We start from the raw sequence: 17,758 nt of genomic DNA on the forward strand, positions 1-17,758 counted from the left end.
GGTTATGGAGTGGCAGACCAAGGATTAGAACTGGAGTTTTTTTCCTTCTCCTCTGGTGCTGCTGCTTCTTCTTTTTTTTTTTTTGTGAGGAAGATCAGCCCTGAGCTAACATCCATGCTAAGCCTCCTCTTTTTGCTGAGGAAGACCAGCCCTGCGCTAACATCTATTGCCAATACTCCTCCTTTGTTTTTTCCCCCCAAAGCCCCAGTAGATAGTTGTATGTCATAGTTGCACATCCTTCTAGTTGCTGTATATGGGACGCGGCCTCAGCATGGCCAGAGAAGCGGTGCGTCGGTGCGCGCCTGGGATCTGAACCCGGGCCGCCAGCAGCGGAGTGCGCGCACTTAACCACCAAGCCACGGGGCCGGCCCCAATTGTAAATTCTTGTCTTTAGGTTATAAAAGTTAACTGCCCCAGTGGTGGGTAGGAAAGCCTGGCTTATCAATAGTACACATGAACAGGACCTAGAATTGTTGTTTAGCTAGAAACCCAATGAAAATCAGAGGTGGGCTTGACTGCCACAGAAGCTGCTACGATCTTAGGTTGCATAACTGTAAGCTTAGTGTCAGAAAGAAAGAGGTAAGTGTCCTCTGTCCCCTATACTTGTTGGGGGCACATCTAGATTCATGTGGATAATCTCTAGGATCGCATTTAAGGGGGATGTTGACATTTGGAGTATATGAAATGATGTTGAGCTGTTTGGTCAATATCCATGTGAGGAAGAACTAGAGAGAAACAGTATATAATCTGTTAAATATACTAAACAGATATTTAGTATCTACTGTAACTCATTCTAGTAGATGCCAAGGATATAATGGCAAATAAGATGGATTCAATTCCTGACTTCAAGGAGTTACAATTTATTGGAAGACCCAGACAGTTAAGCAAGTGATAAGAAAATGTGATAAGTACTATGATGGGAAAGACAGGGTGCTATTTCACCTCCATCAAAACCCATTTCTGATATTAGTACTGTCAGAGAGGTGTTAAATAGTGAATATTCTGGCCCTGTAGGTATTCAAAAAGAGGCTGTTGGGGATACTGTAGAATTTGTGCCAACAACTACCATTAAAACCCTGTTTAACTTTTAACATCAATGATTGTATATGTCTTCATGGCAGATTCACATTCCTTGCTTCTTTCCACCCTTCCTGTCCTATCCTTCCCTTTCTTCCATTCTCTCCAAACTCAGTTGCAGTTCTTTAAGTCTGAAGTCTGTATATAAGGAATAGGACAAATTCTTAAGACTGAAGTCACTCTTAATGGTTCTATCTGTATCTGGACTGACAGATAATTGAGGATAGGCGTGAGTGTTTACATAAATGCACTCTGATCTAACTTATAGCTTTAGTTTTTCCCATTCATCTCGATGGCTAGCCCATGCAGGTGGGGACTCTTAGGGGCATTCTCGTGGGAGCCTGTATTTCTATGGGAAGAGACAGGCGCAAAGAATGAATAGAATGTCGATACCATTTATTATATAATATTTATGTGTCTAAATATGACTATGATTTCTTTTGGTCATTATGTTTGAATTCTTAACATGTCTTCACTAACTAGAAAAGCTGACCGTTCCCTCATAGCATTTATTTTTTTCCAGCTTTATTGAAGTATACTTAATATACAAACTATTGCACATGTAGAAAGCATTTATTTTTTTAATTTAAATATTATGTTTAAAGATTACGTTGTGACAGCGTCTCAGGACTCTGAGCCTTTCACATTCAGTGTTGCAGGCTGAAGTTGGATATTGTGGAAGTTTGGGTTTGCTTTCTCTTGACCCAATGTGACTTCCTGTTTCTAAGAAAACAGTTTTAAAAACTCTTAAAAGGAATTTCTTGCATGCTTGGCAGCTCTTGTAAAACCGCATTTTAGTAAACCAGTGTGAATGAAGTATATGAAAAAAAATCAAAGAAAAAACCATATTGCTTGATCAAATTAACCTTTTGTTTATGGACATTAGATCCCATAGAAAAATCTAGTGATTTAGGAAGCGTCTGCTTTTGGTAACCAGATAAACCAGGAACCAAAAGTTTCATTTTGATTCTGTTAATCAGCCTACTTCAAGCGGACATTGGTCACAAATTGGGGTTTACTCTGTGCTGGAGTTGATGGATACTAGTGAGTCTGGTTAACACGCTTTTTTTTTGAAAAACAGACAGTTGCAACTTGGGCATCTCCCTTCAAATGAATTGACCAACTTGGAACTAATTCATATGCGTTCTCACAATACCCTTGAAAAAACCCCGGGTATTCCCACCGCTTAGGAGAAAAAGAATGTTAGTAAGTCTCTGGTAGTTAGATGTTTCTTTTTGAACAGGAGGTTCATGTCTCCTGGCTCTCAGGTCAGAGATTGAACTTCTTTCTTGGAATTGTGCTAGAAATTGGCTTCTCGTGAATATTTTAATAGGGATTAAACGTGTTTTTGTAACTACAAAGGCAGTTTATCATTTGTTAATATTTGTCGAGTACCCATTATGTGTCAGGCACTCTTCTAGAAGCAGACAGTATGGTGAGGAACAAGGCAGGCAACATCCTTGATTCTCTTTACCTATTAAACACTCATTAAGGGTTTACTAGATGCCAGAAACTGTACTAGGTACTTTACGGATATTGAGTCATGTAATCCTCCTAGCAATGCTGTGAGGTAGATACTCTTAGCCTTATTTTGCAGGTGTAAAGAGGGACCCCAAAGTCACCTAGCTAGGAAGTGGCTGAGCCAGGGTTTGAACGCACAGGATGAATGCACATAACCACTCACTCTATGGTCACTCTGTAAGCCTGATCTCATAAGCTTACACATTCCTTGTAAAACTAAACAAAACACACACACAGGTAAAAAAAAAAAAAAGAAAATAAAAACTACGTGTAATCTGACCGCTGTTACTGTTTTGATGTCTGTGTTCCATTTCTTACAGGTGTATGTGTAGAGGTGTGTGTGTGTTTTTAACCATCTATGATGTCTTATTGATGGGTTATCACTTATTTTCACAACATATAAATGTTTTGCAGGCCAATGCATTTTTAAATAGAACTCTAAATAGCTCTACAGTGTTCCATGGTTTGTCTACATCGTGATTTATCTAACCAGTTTCCTACCACTTAACAATGTTCCTTAATTTTCAATGTCAAAAACCCTGCTTAATTAATATCTTTATAACAAAATCTTTTTATAGTCCATGATTATTAAAAAGTTTCTTAGTGGAAAATGGTATTAAAACTCTTTGTAAATATTTATACAATATCCATGTGTAGTCTATGCTTTATGAATATGATGAAGTTAACAGTGTAAACATGTTTTTCCTTCTAGGTTAGTGGATGACAGATGTGTGGTACACCCAGAGGCTGGAGATCTTGCCAATCCTCCCAAGAAGTTCAGAGGTAAGAAATAAATATATATTTTTTATTACGTGACCTTCTGGGATTATTTTTGTGTCTTAAAATAAGTAATATTAAAACTTTATTTCATGTGAAATTTTCAAATATAAATATGTCCACTGAAAATTCTTTCAAAAATTTCCCCATTGTTTTTCTTCTTTTACACATTGAACAATGGGTTTATAATGAAGAATAGTCTCAATTTTTGTTTTGCTGGACAATAGTCTAACTGTTGAAAGGAAATCTTGGTAATTAACTGGGAAAGGCCATTTTTCAAATGAGTAAATATAGCTGAATAATATATATTTATATGTTTCTGTGACAGTTATACTATAAATATTAGTGTTTCATTATCAGATTTTTAATTTATCTCTGTAAAATCTCCAGGAGGGTGATAGTGATGTCTTAGCTTACCTTTTAAAATGTCACCTTGGATGGTGTGCAATAACTAACAATTTTCTTAGAACTCTTTTCTAAGTAAAAATTTAAAGATAGCTTGATAATATCAACTGAGAAATTGGTTATAGTAGGATAGTGATTATAACTTGACTGTTACAAAAGAAGGATTAATGGAATCCACAGAGAATCATAGACAACTAAAACCAGTAATTAAAAGCTTGCTCAGATCAATTTCATAGTTTGTGTATACTTATGATAATAAAAATAATTTTAAAACAGTGTTCATTTTGAACACGCTGTGTAAGAATTCCTCCAACAATGGTGAAAACAGCTTTAATAAGGAATAAAAGTCTGGAGAGAGAGTTGAAAGGATTCCCCAGAGCCCCAGACCCAAGTCAGGAAGTGCTGGGGAAGGGACATGTTTAACATTCAGTAAATGTTTCCCATGTTTCACTCCCCGTGATAGGCACTTTCTGCACAATTCTCAGTGTAAGAATATCTTAAATATTTCATTTTCCCTAAACTCAGAACCATGCAGAGAGGGTGACAAGCACAATAAATATCCTTTGAGTTAAATTGGTGGCTTTGAATAAGAGATTGAAATTTCTTCCCAAATGGAGAAATTAATGTGAAACAGGTTGTGGGAGATACACTGCCCATTTAGAAGCACCCATACAACTGCTCAGTAGGGAAGAGATTTGGATCTTCTGCATAGAAAAAAAGCTATGTGATAAGTGTGTGGAAATGATTTCAAAAATTGAAGAGGGTAGAGAAGCCCTAATGGAAGACTGGACAATATGACAAAAGGATAGATAGGTTCTGAAAAGTTGAACTCGCATATTATACAAAGATAAGGAGAGAATTAGTGCTTTGGAAAAGAGATCTGAGGAAATCACCCAGAATGTAGTACAGAGAGATACAAAGAAGGAATGTAGGAACGAGTCATGAAAAACTTGGAGGACAGACTGACAAGGTCCAGCAGTATTTAATCAAATTCTAGAAGAGAGGTTGGAACAAATGGGAATGAGGCAATATGTAAAGAGATATGGGTGAGAACGTTCCTAAATCGACGAAAAATTGTTCCTTGGGTGGAAGAGGCACACTGGGTTCAGAGTAGTGATGATAAAGAAACCAAATCCACAGACACTCCTTTGTGAGCTGTAGCACGTTTAAGGTAAAAAGAAAAGTTTTAAAAGCAAACTGGGATGACAAATCTGTATTTGTAAAAGGAAAAAGCGTGGGGTTCAGGTTTTGACTGTATTGGTCGCTGGCTCTGTCATTTTAAGTAGGTTGCCTAACCTCTTTGAGCCTCAGAGGACATCTGTCATTGGCTGGTGGGAGTAGGGTGGATAATAGCAAGAACAATGCCTATCACACAAGGCTTTGTGAGGCTTGGAATCTCTCCAGAGAATAAATGTAACAGTGGTTTAAGTCATTATACAAGTGATAGTTAACTTAAAATAGAAGGGCATAATGTATATCCTTTAAACATATTTGACTCTACTCTTACATTATAATCTCTTCAAGGGCACAATTTTATTTTTTTCTTTTTGCATTTCCCAGGCATAGAGCTTTGTCCATAGTAGACATCCAAAAAAAAAAAAAAAAAAAAAGCCATTAGATGCTTTTGGATGAGAGGCCCAAACTTTCCCTGGGATCGTGTGATAAAACTTGGTTCCCAGGGGTGCCCCACACTTCCCTGCTGCAAGCTTGGGTAGCCTTATTCCTCTCTCAGTCAGGGAAGATTCATCTTTCAAAGATGAACCCTGAGGGTTTGTGGCCACCCTTTTTCTTGTCCTCTTTCCCAGTGAAGTGAATTATTTTAAAGTGCAAAGATAATTTTAGTGTATCTGAGGACACCCTGGAGTAACAGCTCTGTCCCCAGTAGGTAATTATCTACAGATACTTGGTCTCATATTATTCAGCGGGCACTAGGTCAAAGTATGAATCACTCAGGTGCTCCATCCGGCCCCTGGAAGGCTGGCTTTTCCTATAATCGAATACTTGAGGTCATTGGCCTTGCTGGTTTGCTCTCATTTTCTACCTCTAGTTTAAGACATTTATCTGACTCCACTCATCATTGGAGAAGGAGAGTCTTTTCCTATTGTGGACTCAGGGTCCCCTTTTATCTTAAAGCTCCAGCTCTTCTCCTGTGATTCTTGGAAGCCCATCCTGATGGAGCCCCAGAGAATTACCTGAGATGGGCTTGCTTCTGCTCTAGTCTTTATACTGCTCAGTAGCCATAAACAGACCTTGTCGCAAATGCCTCATCCGTTCACATAGCTTGTCCTTTCACAGCTCTTGAATTTTACCATTCTATCCTTAAATGTATTTCCCATGTTCCCTTTGGCTTTAAAAGCCATTGCTGGGCCGGCCCTGTGGCTTGGTGGTTAAGTGCGCGCGCTGCGATGCTGGTGGCCCGGGTTCGGATCCCGGGTGTGCATTGAGGCACCGCTTCTCCGTTCATCCTGAGGCCGAGTCCCGCGTACAGCGACTAGAAGGATGTGCAGCTACGACACACAACTATCCACTGGGGCTTTGGGGGGAAAAATAAAATAAATAAAATCTTTAAAAAAAATAAAAGCCATCGCTTTTTCATAGATTTGCCTCCCAGAATCACCACCCCAGCATTTCCAGACTCCTCTGCCAAGTTTCCAGAACACCCTCCCTTATTGTTACTTTTCAGATACATGAAGAAACAATAGCATATCAACAGTTCGGCTACACCTCAGTTCCTCTTGCTTTAGCCAAACAAATAATATTCTCAAATTATTTTGAAAAGATTTTTGGTTTTCATACTCTCTGATTTGTTCAAGTGAACCATAAACTTTTATAGCTTCTAGGCAATTAAAAGTAACTCTCGGGGCTGTCCCAATGGCTTAGTAGTTAAGTTCGCACACTCTGCTTTGGCGGCTCAGGTTTGGATTCCCTGTGCGGACCTACACACCACTCATCAAAGCATGCTGTGGCAGGCGTCCTGCATATAAAGTAGAGGAGGATGGACATGGATGTTAGCCCAGGGCCAATCTTCCTCAGCAAAAAGAGGAGGATTGGCAACAGACATTAGCTTGGGGCTAATCTTCCTCTACAAAAAAAAAAAAAAAAGTAACTCTAGTACAACTCTGCCATTTTTTGGATAAGGAGCCAAAATTCCAAGAGGTTAAAATGATTCTTGCCAATACACACGATTATACGATGAAATGTTCTCTTGATTGTGTCACATTGCCTCACATGTGAACAGAGGAAACTGAATTTTAACAAATAAACAACTCCCCAAGGGTGGTTTAAAACCTGTCGGGCAGCTAGGATTCAGTAGAAACCACACTATCAGAATAATATTAACAGAAGCACAGTGGCTTTCTCTTAAGTGAGTATAAAATTCCTTTAGTGATTAAATATTCTCTATTTTTTAAAGATAAACTTTGGAATTAAGTTCAGATATACAGAGGGGTTGTAAAGGCAGTATAGAGAGTTCTCTTTTACCCAGTTTCCCCTAATGTCAGCATCTTACATAACCAAGGTAATGTGTCAAAACTAAGAAATTACCATTTGTACATCACTATTGACTAAATTCCAGACTTCCTTTGGATTTCACCAGTTTTTCCATTAATGTCGTTTTCTCGTTTCCAATCCCATCCAGGATCCCATGTGACATTTAGTCATCATGGCTCCTTAGTTTTCTCTGGTCTGTGACACTTTCTCATTCTTGCCTTGTTTTTCATGACCTTGATACTTTTGAAGAGTGCTGGCCAGATGTTTTGTAGAATGTCCCTTGGTTTGGGTCTGCCTGATGTTTTTCTCATGATTAGACTGGGACTAAGGTTTTGAGAAGAATACCTTGAGGTTAACTGCCCTTGCATCATACAGGGGCACATAACATCAACATGATTTATCACTGGTCCTATTTTTTAATGTAAAATTTAACCCTACTCCCTTACACTAAATTATAGCAGTTTTTGTTGACTTTGTATTCTTTTGGTTTTTCTGTTTTTCTTTCCTAGTTCCGTTACATAATTTTCCCTCCATTCTCTTGAAAACTCTTGTCTGGTGTGGATTTTTCCAAAAGTCTGTGCCTATTGATACATGTGCATTTTCTTTTAGGAAGAGAAGCTGATATAAATCAAAGCAAGAGAGGTTTGTGTGTCCTTTGATTACCATCAGGGTGATAAAACATAGAAGTAATGGAGAACCCAGGAAGCCTCTCCCCAGGGGGCTGCGGGAAGAAAGACAGCCCCTTCTCTTAGTTGATTAGATACTCCTCAGGGTTGGGCCATTTGGTCTTGAAAATTCCAACTCTGAGATTCTGTGGTCACTTGATATGTGACTGTTTCATAATCCACTATGCCTGCCAGGTGGCCTCTTCTGGCAAGCAAAAAGTCATTCTGAAGCAATAAGTCAGAATGCTTCAGGAATTGGGACAGAAATAGAGAATTTCCTTGCTGTGCAACACAACACTAAAGCAGGTAATGAAAATCAGAGACTCTGGGGAAGACTGACAAGGTCATTTCTTTAACTCAATTCCTTCTCTTCAGATAATTCAGGGAAGTTGTTTTGAAGGCTGAGATTCTCACCTTTTGCCTCTACTCATGGGGATTACACAGTCAAGTGCATGAGTGAAAAAGTCATCTTGCTGGGTAGTAGCTCTGACTTTTTATTTAGTTGAACATGTCAATCTTGTCGAATAGTGATTCTCCAGTATGAGCCAATTATAAATACTTCCTCTACCAGCTTAACAATTGCTTTATTGAATTTCTTCAGATATGGTGTTAGTCTAATTTTTTTGATGATGATGACTAAAATAACATTTATTGAGCATTTAATACATGCTACGCTGTGCTTGGGGCTTCCTGTGCATTATTATTTAGTCATCACAGTAACCCTATACAGTGGAAATTGTTACTATCCCAATTTTGCAATTGAGAGAACTAAGTATAAAAAAGTTATGCAACCATCTTAAGGTCGCCGAGCTCATTAGTGGTAGAGTTGGGACTCAAACCAAGTTTGTCTGACTCCAGTGCTGTTTGTTTTTAACCACTATACCATACTGTCTATTGAATTATGCCCTCCTATAAGTCTTACCTGTTCATCCTGCAAGGCCACACTGATTAAATTGAATCCCTCTTACACATAGTAGCCCTGTAAGTATTTGTTTAGAATAATCGTATTTCTGCAGATCTTTTCTTCTACAGTCTTAATTTTTAAAAATTCTTTCACCTGTTGTCAGCTACAAATTCTTTAGTAATTTCTCTAGTCTTCATACTGCCTTGTTTGTTTTCTGGTTAGGCTCCTGTTTGTCAATGTAATTCTTAGTGGTGTAGAAAGAACTGAAAATAGTACATTTGGGTACAATCTGATGAGAATCTCCCTCTTTTTTTGGATGCCACACTTGCAGCCCAAGATTTCTGGGTGGGAATCCCTAACTCACCTCCAGCTGTTAGTCAACCCAAACTCCTGATGCTTTTTCATTTTGCATCTCCGAATTCTCATTTCCCTCCTCCTGTGCTGCATAATTGGTACTTAGGAACCAAGTGGAGAATCTGTTACATTTCATCTTATTAGCATTGGCTCATTGTTCTAACCTGCCAAACTCTCTCGCTCTTTTTTTGAATCTTAACTCTCATCTCAATTATTTATTCAAATTCCTAGCCTCATGATATCTTGAAATTTGTTAAGTTGATAAGAGGTATATGTGTGATCCTCTCATTTCATGTGTTATTTCAATGTTATTGAATATATCTGAGGAGAAATAGATTAGGACAGTGTTAGTTGGAGTACCTACAAATCACACCTGGGAAGACTTGGATGGAGGTAGTCAGTTTGGGAGGTGATCCCTGGAAGCACGGACGTGGAAGTGAGGGAGAGTGAGCCTAAGGGAAGAAAAGGCAATAAAGTGTTCATTAATGCCCACCACTGTGGCAACTGGAATTCAGTCCTGCTGTGGCCCTCTGAGAAACTGTGAGGAACGTGCCTCAGAATCTCCTACCCAAGGACAGAAAGGCTGGGGCCAGATTCCATCCTCTGTGAGTTGTGGGTTGCTCCTTAGGGTATTATCACCCCCTTCCACAGCACACTTCTGGGTTGCTCCTGTTTGCTGTCGAGCAAGTTCTCCAGGTGTCAGGGAACCCCTTGTCTAGAGAAGAGAGATGCAGGACCTTGCAGTTGGAGGCTGCCAGCATGATGGAAACTACACTGCAGTTGTCAGTGAACTTGGGTCTGAGGACACATATTCACATGACTTGTGCATGCTCAGAATTTGCACTCGTTTCTTTATTTGAAAGGCCTGCGATTAGACTCTAAACTGTATAAGGGGAAGACTGTGTTAGCCTGTGCTCTGTTGAATTATCAAGATAAAGAACAGCGTTTTGCATATTGTTGGGGCTGAATTAATTTTTGTTGAATTAATGAATAAAGTTCCAGAAAAAAAAATGTAATTCTTAAAGGCAATATAATTTTAGTTCTGTCCTCAGATGCTTTTTTAGGATCTTAATACTACCCAGCGTGTAGCATAATTGTTAGCTGATTACTTGTTTTGTGATAAAGCAATGTGTAGACCTGTTATTTTACTATAGTTTTAAATTCTACACCTCTAAACTTAAGTTCGTTGGTGTCAAATGTGCATTCTAACATACAAATCTGCAGTGTGAATAGCAGAAGAAGAAAACTTCTACGCATATTAAGTTATAGCATTTTGTGGTTTGCTGCTACTCAAAGAAGTTTCGAAAATTGCAGTGGATTTCCAAGCCAACAATTACAAGATTCATACTAAAACCTCTTTAAAATTCTCCAGTTGAATGTTATTGCTGTGTCGATCCTGTGTATTTGTGGTAAGTCATCATATCCAGAAACTTCTACAGCTAATCCTCCATTACTAAACTCTTAAGGGGCAGTAGAAATTGGGTAAGTTAACTCTTCTCAGTGAGGTTTCAGAGAAGGGCCAAAGGATGAAGTGAAAATAGGTTGCTTTGCCTCTTTGCTTCTCCTGTTGAAGCCCGTCAGAACTGTAAAAGTGCTTGCACTTTAAAATACTTTAGTCTCTGTTGGAGGGAAGTTGCTGTGGTTCTGGATGTTAAAATAGGACAACTTTAGAAGTCTTGTGGACTGCTGTTTAAGGCAGCACTCACACAATTAATTGTGTATCTAAAGTATATGTGATGTATGAACTTTGATTGATTTGTGGCTTTAAATTGTGAAGTTTAATTCTCTTCCCTAAGAGTAAGAAGTGATGGGGCTGGCCTCATGGCCTAGTAGTTAAGTTTGGCACAGTCTGTTTTGGCAGCCTGGTTTCGGTTCCCAGGTGTGGACCTACAGTTTTTGTTGGCAGCCGTGCTGTAGCGGCGACCCACATACAAAATAGAGGAACACTGGCACGGATGTTAGCTCAGGACGAATCTTCCTCAGCAAAAAAAAAAAAAAAAAAAAGAGTAAGAAGTCATGTGCAGAAAATTAACACTCGCGATGCCTGTGGTTTAGTGGAGTGAGAACAACTCTCTGGCTTCCTCACTTACTAATCATGTGTCCTTGGGCCAATTTTCCTGAGCTCCCAGCTCGTGTGTAAAAATCTCCCTTCCAGTGGTATGTAGGAACTTAGTTGTGTGTTTAAATTCCTCATAAGTACTGAATAAATACCTTTTGTCTGTGAGTATTTTAACTTAATAGTCAAGACTACTTTTTCCAAGAATAGAAAGTCCTAAATTTTGAAATTCTTAACTCTGAGTGCTTATGGTGGCCTTTATCCCTGTTGCTTTATTTAATGCTCAATAGCCCCATTTTGCAAATGTGGAAACCACACTTTAGAGAAGTAAAGTAACATGCTCAAGGTCACACAGCTGAGAAGGGGTGAGGTAGGTTTGTTTGAACTGCCTCAACACTGTGAGATCTTAAATACATCCAATAGAGATTTATTGAATATCCACTGTGTGCAATGCAGTGTGTGAACTAGCTACTAGGGTTTAAACGAGTCAGAAATGAATGCTGCTCTCAAGGAATTTATAGTCTAATGAGGGAGATAAGTTGTGTATATAAATAATTATAGCACAAGGGAGAAAGTGATAGGGCTAAATTGAAAGGTGGTGCTGCAGGTATTGTGGGAGGATGGAGATTTTAATTTCCTGTTTTGAGAGATGAGTAACGCTTCTTAATTAAGAGAGCATTTGACCTGTAGCTTGAAAGATTTGTGCCTATGGGGAAGGGACATCTAGGTTTCTCAGGCCTAGTATGCACCTTTTATGAAAGTAACTCCTAGGGTAATAATTGGCATGCAAAGTTAAATTGCATTTCCTCTTTAAACAGTAACAGAACGCTTGGTATTCTTTCAAGTATAATACTGAGATGAAAGTACCAAGCCATTACCCCAATAAATTTGGTCTTGTGCAGGAAGCAGACAAGTAAGTTAGCAATAACTAAATGTGACCAGGACGACTCTACTACCACTGCTGCTAATAACGAACATTTGTTTAGTCTTTCCTATGTGTCAGAACTATATTTAATCCTTACTAATGTTCAAAATGCTTTATATTCTGTTAATTCCTTTAATCTTGACACAGCCCTAAGAAGTATGTATTATTATTAAGGTATTATTATTATTATTTGCATGTATTAGATAAGGTGCTATAACAGAAATAAAACAACAGCAGCAACAGAAACCAATGGGCTTATATAAGATAGAAGTTTATTTGTTTCTCATTTAATAGTTTCTAGGTGAGTGATCCAGATCCATCTTACAAGTCTACCATCCTCAACACATGGCTTCCCAAGTTGCACCAATTGTCACCATTTCCCAGTCAGTAGAAAGGGGGTGATAAGAATTGAGGGCAAAGGGCCGGCCGGGTGGCGCAAGCGGTTAAGTGCGTGCGCACTGCTGCGGCGGCCCGGGGTTCGCCGGTTTGGATCCCGGGTGCGCACTGACGGACTGCTTGTCAAGCCATGCTGTGGCGGCGCCCCACATAAAGTGGAGGAAGATGGGCATGGATGTTAAAGAATTGAAGGCAAGAAGATTCTTCTTTTAGGGAGACGTCTAGAATTGCGTATATCACTCCTGCTCCTATCCCATAGCCACATAGTCTGTTGGGTTGAATGGTGGCCCTCCTACAACATAAGTGCATGTCCGAATACCCAGACCCTGTGAATTTTACCTTATTAGGAAAAAGAGTCTTTACGAATGTAATTAAGTTAAGGATCTTGAGATGAGATCATCCTGGATTACCCAGATGGGCCCCAAATCCAATGACAAGAGTCTTTATAAGAGACGGAAGAGGAGAAACCAGATACACAGAGCAGAGGCCATGTGAAGACAGAGACAGAGAATGGAGTTATGTTGCCACAAGCCCAGTAATAGCTGGATCCATCAGAAGCTGGAAGAGGCAAGAGAGGGTTCTCTCCTAGAACCTTCAGAGGGAACGTGGCCCTGAAGACACCCTGACTTTGGACGACTGGCCTCCAGAGCTATGAGAGAATAAATTTCTGTTGTTTTAAGCCACCAATTTGTGGTAATTTGTTTTGACAGCCACAGAAAACTAATTCATTTGGCTACATCTTGCTGCAAGGAGGTTGAAGAATGTGTTGTGGGCTGGCCATAGCCATGTACCTGCCTACAACTTAGGAGTTCTGTTACCTAAAGGAAGAAGAGAATGGTTATTGGGGGGAAAGGGTAACATTCTCTGTCACATCCCATTTTATAGATGAGGAAATTGAGGTACAGAGACGTTAAGTAACTTGCCCAAGGTCATACAACTAGAAAGAAGCAAACCTTTGATTGAAATTCAGACCCTTAACCACTAACTATACTGCCTTTAAGCCTAAGGGGCTATAGAAGAACAGAGAAGATAGTAATTGGCTTGGGAATTGAGAGAGAGAATGGAGGTGAGCTGGAGCTGTGGAAGAATGGGCAGTTGTTAACCAGGTGGAGAGGAGGGAGTTGAGGAGAAAGAGTCATTTCTGGCAGAGGCACAGAGGTGTGGAGTAGCGTGACCCATTTGTGGTTGTGCTTTTAAGAATGTTTAAAGCTTAGGAGAACTGTAAGAGTGGCAGAAATGAGCTTGGAGGAGGGTCCAGATGCCTTATATTGGCCTCTGGCCTTGTGTTTCATACTGAAGCATTTGATTTTTATGTTAAAGATAGTGGAGAACTATTAAAGGATTTTAAGCTGGGCTATGACATGAGCAGAATTGAAATTTTGAAAGACTATTCTCTTATATAGAGGGGTTGAAAATATAGGATGGGATATAAACTAAGAGACAGTTAAAATAGTTTAGAAAATTTGATAATGGACTAAGATAGTAGCTATGGATGGAGAGAAGGGGAGGTATTTAACCATATTAGGACTTGATGACTAATTGTCTGTGGGAGTGGGGAGGGAGGTAGAGGTGAGGGAGAGAAGGTGTTCTGGAATTCTCCCAGGTTTCAGATTTGGGCAATGTGGTAGATATTAGTGACATTTACTAATATATGGAATATAATAGAAACTACTTGATAGGGGAAGGTAATTGTATCAGTTCTCTATTACTGTGTAACAAACACCTCCAAACTGAGTGGTTTTCTCAGCATCCATCTATTTAACCTATGACTCTGTGGGTTCACTGACTGATTCTTTTGCTGTGAGCTGGCTTAGCTGATTTCTGCTGAACTTGCTCATGTATCTGTGGCCAGTTGGTGGCTGGATAGTCTAGGATGGCTTTACCCATATGTCTGCTAGTGGATAGATTGTTGACGGGGGTGGCTGGGCCATGTGTCTCTCATTATCAGGCAGTCTAGCTCAGATTCTTCACATAGGGATAGTGTCGTGAGAACAGCAAGAAAGGGCAAATCCCAATGCTCAAGCCCTGTTCAAACCTCTGCTGGTGTCACATTTGCTAATGTTATACGGCTGAGTTCAGATGCAAAGAGTGGAGAAATTGACTCTACCTTTTGATGGGAGGAGCCACAAAGTTATTTGCAAAGGGACATGCATACAGGGATGAGAAGAATTTATGGCCGTTTTGCAATTTATCACAGTAATGAATTTGGTTCTGGCATCTTTTCTGCCAGAGAACTAGATCTAGAAGATTGCTGGATATGTTGATCTCGAGGCTCAGGAGAGAAATCTAGATGGAAAACACAGATTTGAAATTTACTAGCATATGGATAGAATTTAAACCTGTGAGAGTCAGAAGAACAGAGTACCCTAAATGGAATCCCTGGGTATACCAATATTTAAGGTACCCGAAGAAAACAACAATATCAAGAGCCACAATGAAGTTTGTTGTTGTTAGTTATTGTTGTTGTTATTCTGACTCCTAGTGACCCTGTGCACAGCAGAGTGGAACCCTGCCCGGTCTTTTTGCACCATCCTCTCACCTTCCAGTGCTATATCAGACAATGCTCCACTGCTGTTCATGGTCAATTTTTTGGAAGTGGGTGGCCAGATCCTTTTTCCTAGTCTGTCTTAGTCTGAAAGGTCCACTGAAACCTGTCCACCATGGGTGACCCTGCTGGTATTTGAAATACCAGTGGCATAGCTTTCAGCATCACAGCATGATACAGCTGCCACAGCATGATGACTGACAGACCACCATGAAGTACTACTATAAAAAATGGCTAAAATAAAAAAATACCACAATACCAAGTGTTGACAAAAATGCAGATCAACTAGGATCTCATACATTGCTGGTGGTGTACAAAACGCTACAGCCATTTTGGAAAAGAGTTTGGCAGTTTCTTATAAAGTTAAACATGCACATACCATATGACCCCAAAAATCTCACTCTTAAGTATTACCAACAGCAGTGAAAACTTAAGTACACACAAAGATCTGTACATGAATGTTTATAACAAAAACTGGAAACAATCAAAATCTCTTTCAGCTGGTGGATGGATAAACAATACATGCAGTGGTATATCTGCATAATGGAATACCACTCAACAATAGAAAGGAATGAACTACTGATACACCCAACAACACTGGTGAATCTCATATGCATTGTGCTAAGTGAAAGAAGCCAGTCTCAAAAGGCTGTATGACTCCAGTTATATGCCATTCTGGAAAAGGCTGAGGCAGGAGAGGTGAATTTAGCCAACTCAACATAGAATATCCTTGAGAGGGAAAAATAGCCCTGAGGTGGTTAGATCTAGTTAATCCAGAAAAACTCTCTTGACTTCACTGGAAAAAAATGAAGTCTTCCTACTCTGCACTTCTGTGACTTTTTTCACCTTTAAGGCTGGCTGTACGGGAAGGTGGACAAAGGCCTTTTTCATTCAGGACTCTGCCCCTCTGGGTCCTTATAGGAAGGTCCTTGGTGAGGTCTTCAGATATTTACATGATACAGTGTTAATTTGGGGGAGAAGAATGATCCTTACGATAGCACAACGAAGTACATTTTAATCATTTTATAGGATGTTTGCTGTTCTAAATGATATGGAGGGTGAGAGTATTTCTGCCTATGCCATATTCATTATTAACTTTGTATTCCTTAGGAAAGTAATCCTAATTATATTATTCCAGTGGAATTTCCTATGGGAAATGCATTCTTTTTATAATATAGTTTCCGGGAACATGTGGTGACAAGCACAGACTATTTGTAGAACTGAAACTATGGCTCATTCAAAAAGTCTTCGAAGAATTAAATAGTAGCTATTTTTAAATAAACTATCTCCCTTATCCTATCTTATCTTGTCATGTATCAGGCATATTAAAAGGCATATTAAAAAGTCAAATCACTTCAGTTTTCATAAGCTCTATAGCATAAATAAAGTATCTCCAGTGGGAGGGAGAGTGTCCTACACATAGTCTTTGTTATTTTAAGTGGAAGTATGCATGAATTAAGATTGTACTTCTATGGTTTATGGTTGGTGGGCCTTACTTGTTTTACTCTCTTCTGAGTATTAAATAAATTTATAAAAATTGTGTTTTGTTTATGGAAGTCTCTGTGTATCTCCATAAAGCTGATGAATCATTAACTTATTCAAGCTTCCACTAAGATAAAAGATCTATTTGTACATTGTGTATTCAACTCCGAGTCAACTGCCTTTCCTTCCTGAGTGTTGATTTAGTGAGCGAGCAGTTTAAAGATCTTCTCTGATCAGGTGCCCTTGTTTACATTTTGTGGTTTTCAAGGTAAATACAGCAATTTCAGAATAAAGCCAACATTGCTGGCGGGTGGCAATGTTTGTTTTACAAATGCTTGGAAGTAGTTTGGAAGCTTTGTCTTTTAGAGAATAAGATAGGTAAAAACCTAATAATAACCTTCCCAAGTAGAGCTCCAGCCTCAGTTGGTGAGGCACCGCTGAATCAACCTTGTTCTTTTTTTTTGTGTGTGAGGAGATCAACCCTGTGCTAACATCTGCCAATCCTCCTCTTTTTTGTTTTTGCTGAGGAAGACTGCCCTGGGCTAACATCCGTGCCCATCTTCCTCCACTTTATATGGGATGCCGCCACAGCATGGCTTGCCAAGCAGTGCATCGGTGCACGCCCGGGATCCGAACCAGCGAACCCCGGGCCGCCACAGTGCAGCACCTGCACTTAACTGCTTGCGCCACCGGGCTGGCCCCCTCAATCTTGTTCTTTTTAAGCGTTACTTGCCCTGAAAATGAAATTAATGTATCCTCAGGGATTCACTGAGTCTTGGTAGTTCTCTAATATTTTGCTATATGACTGTGATTGGGGTGTGTGTGTGTGTGTGTGTGTGTGTGTGAATCTTCCACCAGATGACTTAGAGATGGTTAAACTTAAACTTCTAGAGGCTCTCAAGGGCCATGAAGAACTGGAAGATAATAAGCTCATCCAGAGAGTGTCATATCTTGGAAGCATAGTATAGGTAGGCTAAAAGTAGTTTTTAAACTACCATTTTCTAAACAACAGAAGCTTCAGCTCTGTTTAGGAATAGAGCTGTGGAATTTGTCCTTCTGGTTCTATTTAGATGTATTCATGAAGCACAAGTGCAGCTATAATTGTTGTAGAAAGCTTCACAGTTAGGCAACTTGTACTCTGATTATATCTGCATAATTAAAA

The 17,758-nt window shown here is 39.5% G+C and overlaps 1 protein-coding gene across 1 annotated transcript in view; it reads left to right on the forward strand.

Moving 5' to 3' along the window:
• The window catches only part of ITPR2 (inositol 1,4,5-trisphosphate receptor type 2), a 463,296-nt gene that overhangs the window by 29,804 nt on the left and 415,734 nt on the right, over window positions 1-17,758 (forward strand). Inside the window, exon 2 of the mRNA XM_004435465.3 lies at window positions 3,311-3,381. Within this exon, the coding sequence (XP_004435522.1) occupies window positions 3,311-3,381 (71 nt within the window). The remainder of the gene's footprint in view (window positions 1-3,310; window positions 3,382-17,758) is intronic.

This window comes from Ceratotherium simum, chromosome 17, assembly GCF_057802395.1.
Source record: "Ceratotherium simum simum isolate JZ-2026a chromosome 17, ASM5780239v1, whole genome shotgun sequence".
Classification (NCBI taxonomy): domain Eukaryota; kingdom Metazoa; phylum Chordata; class Mammalia; order Perissodactyla; family Rhinocerotidae; genus Ceratotherium; species Ceratotherium simum.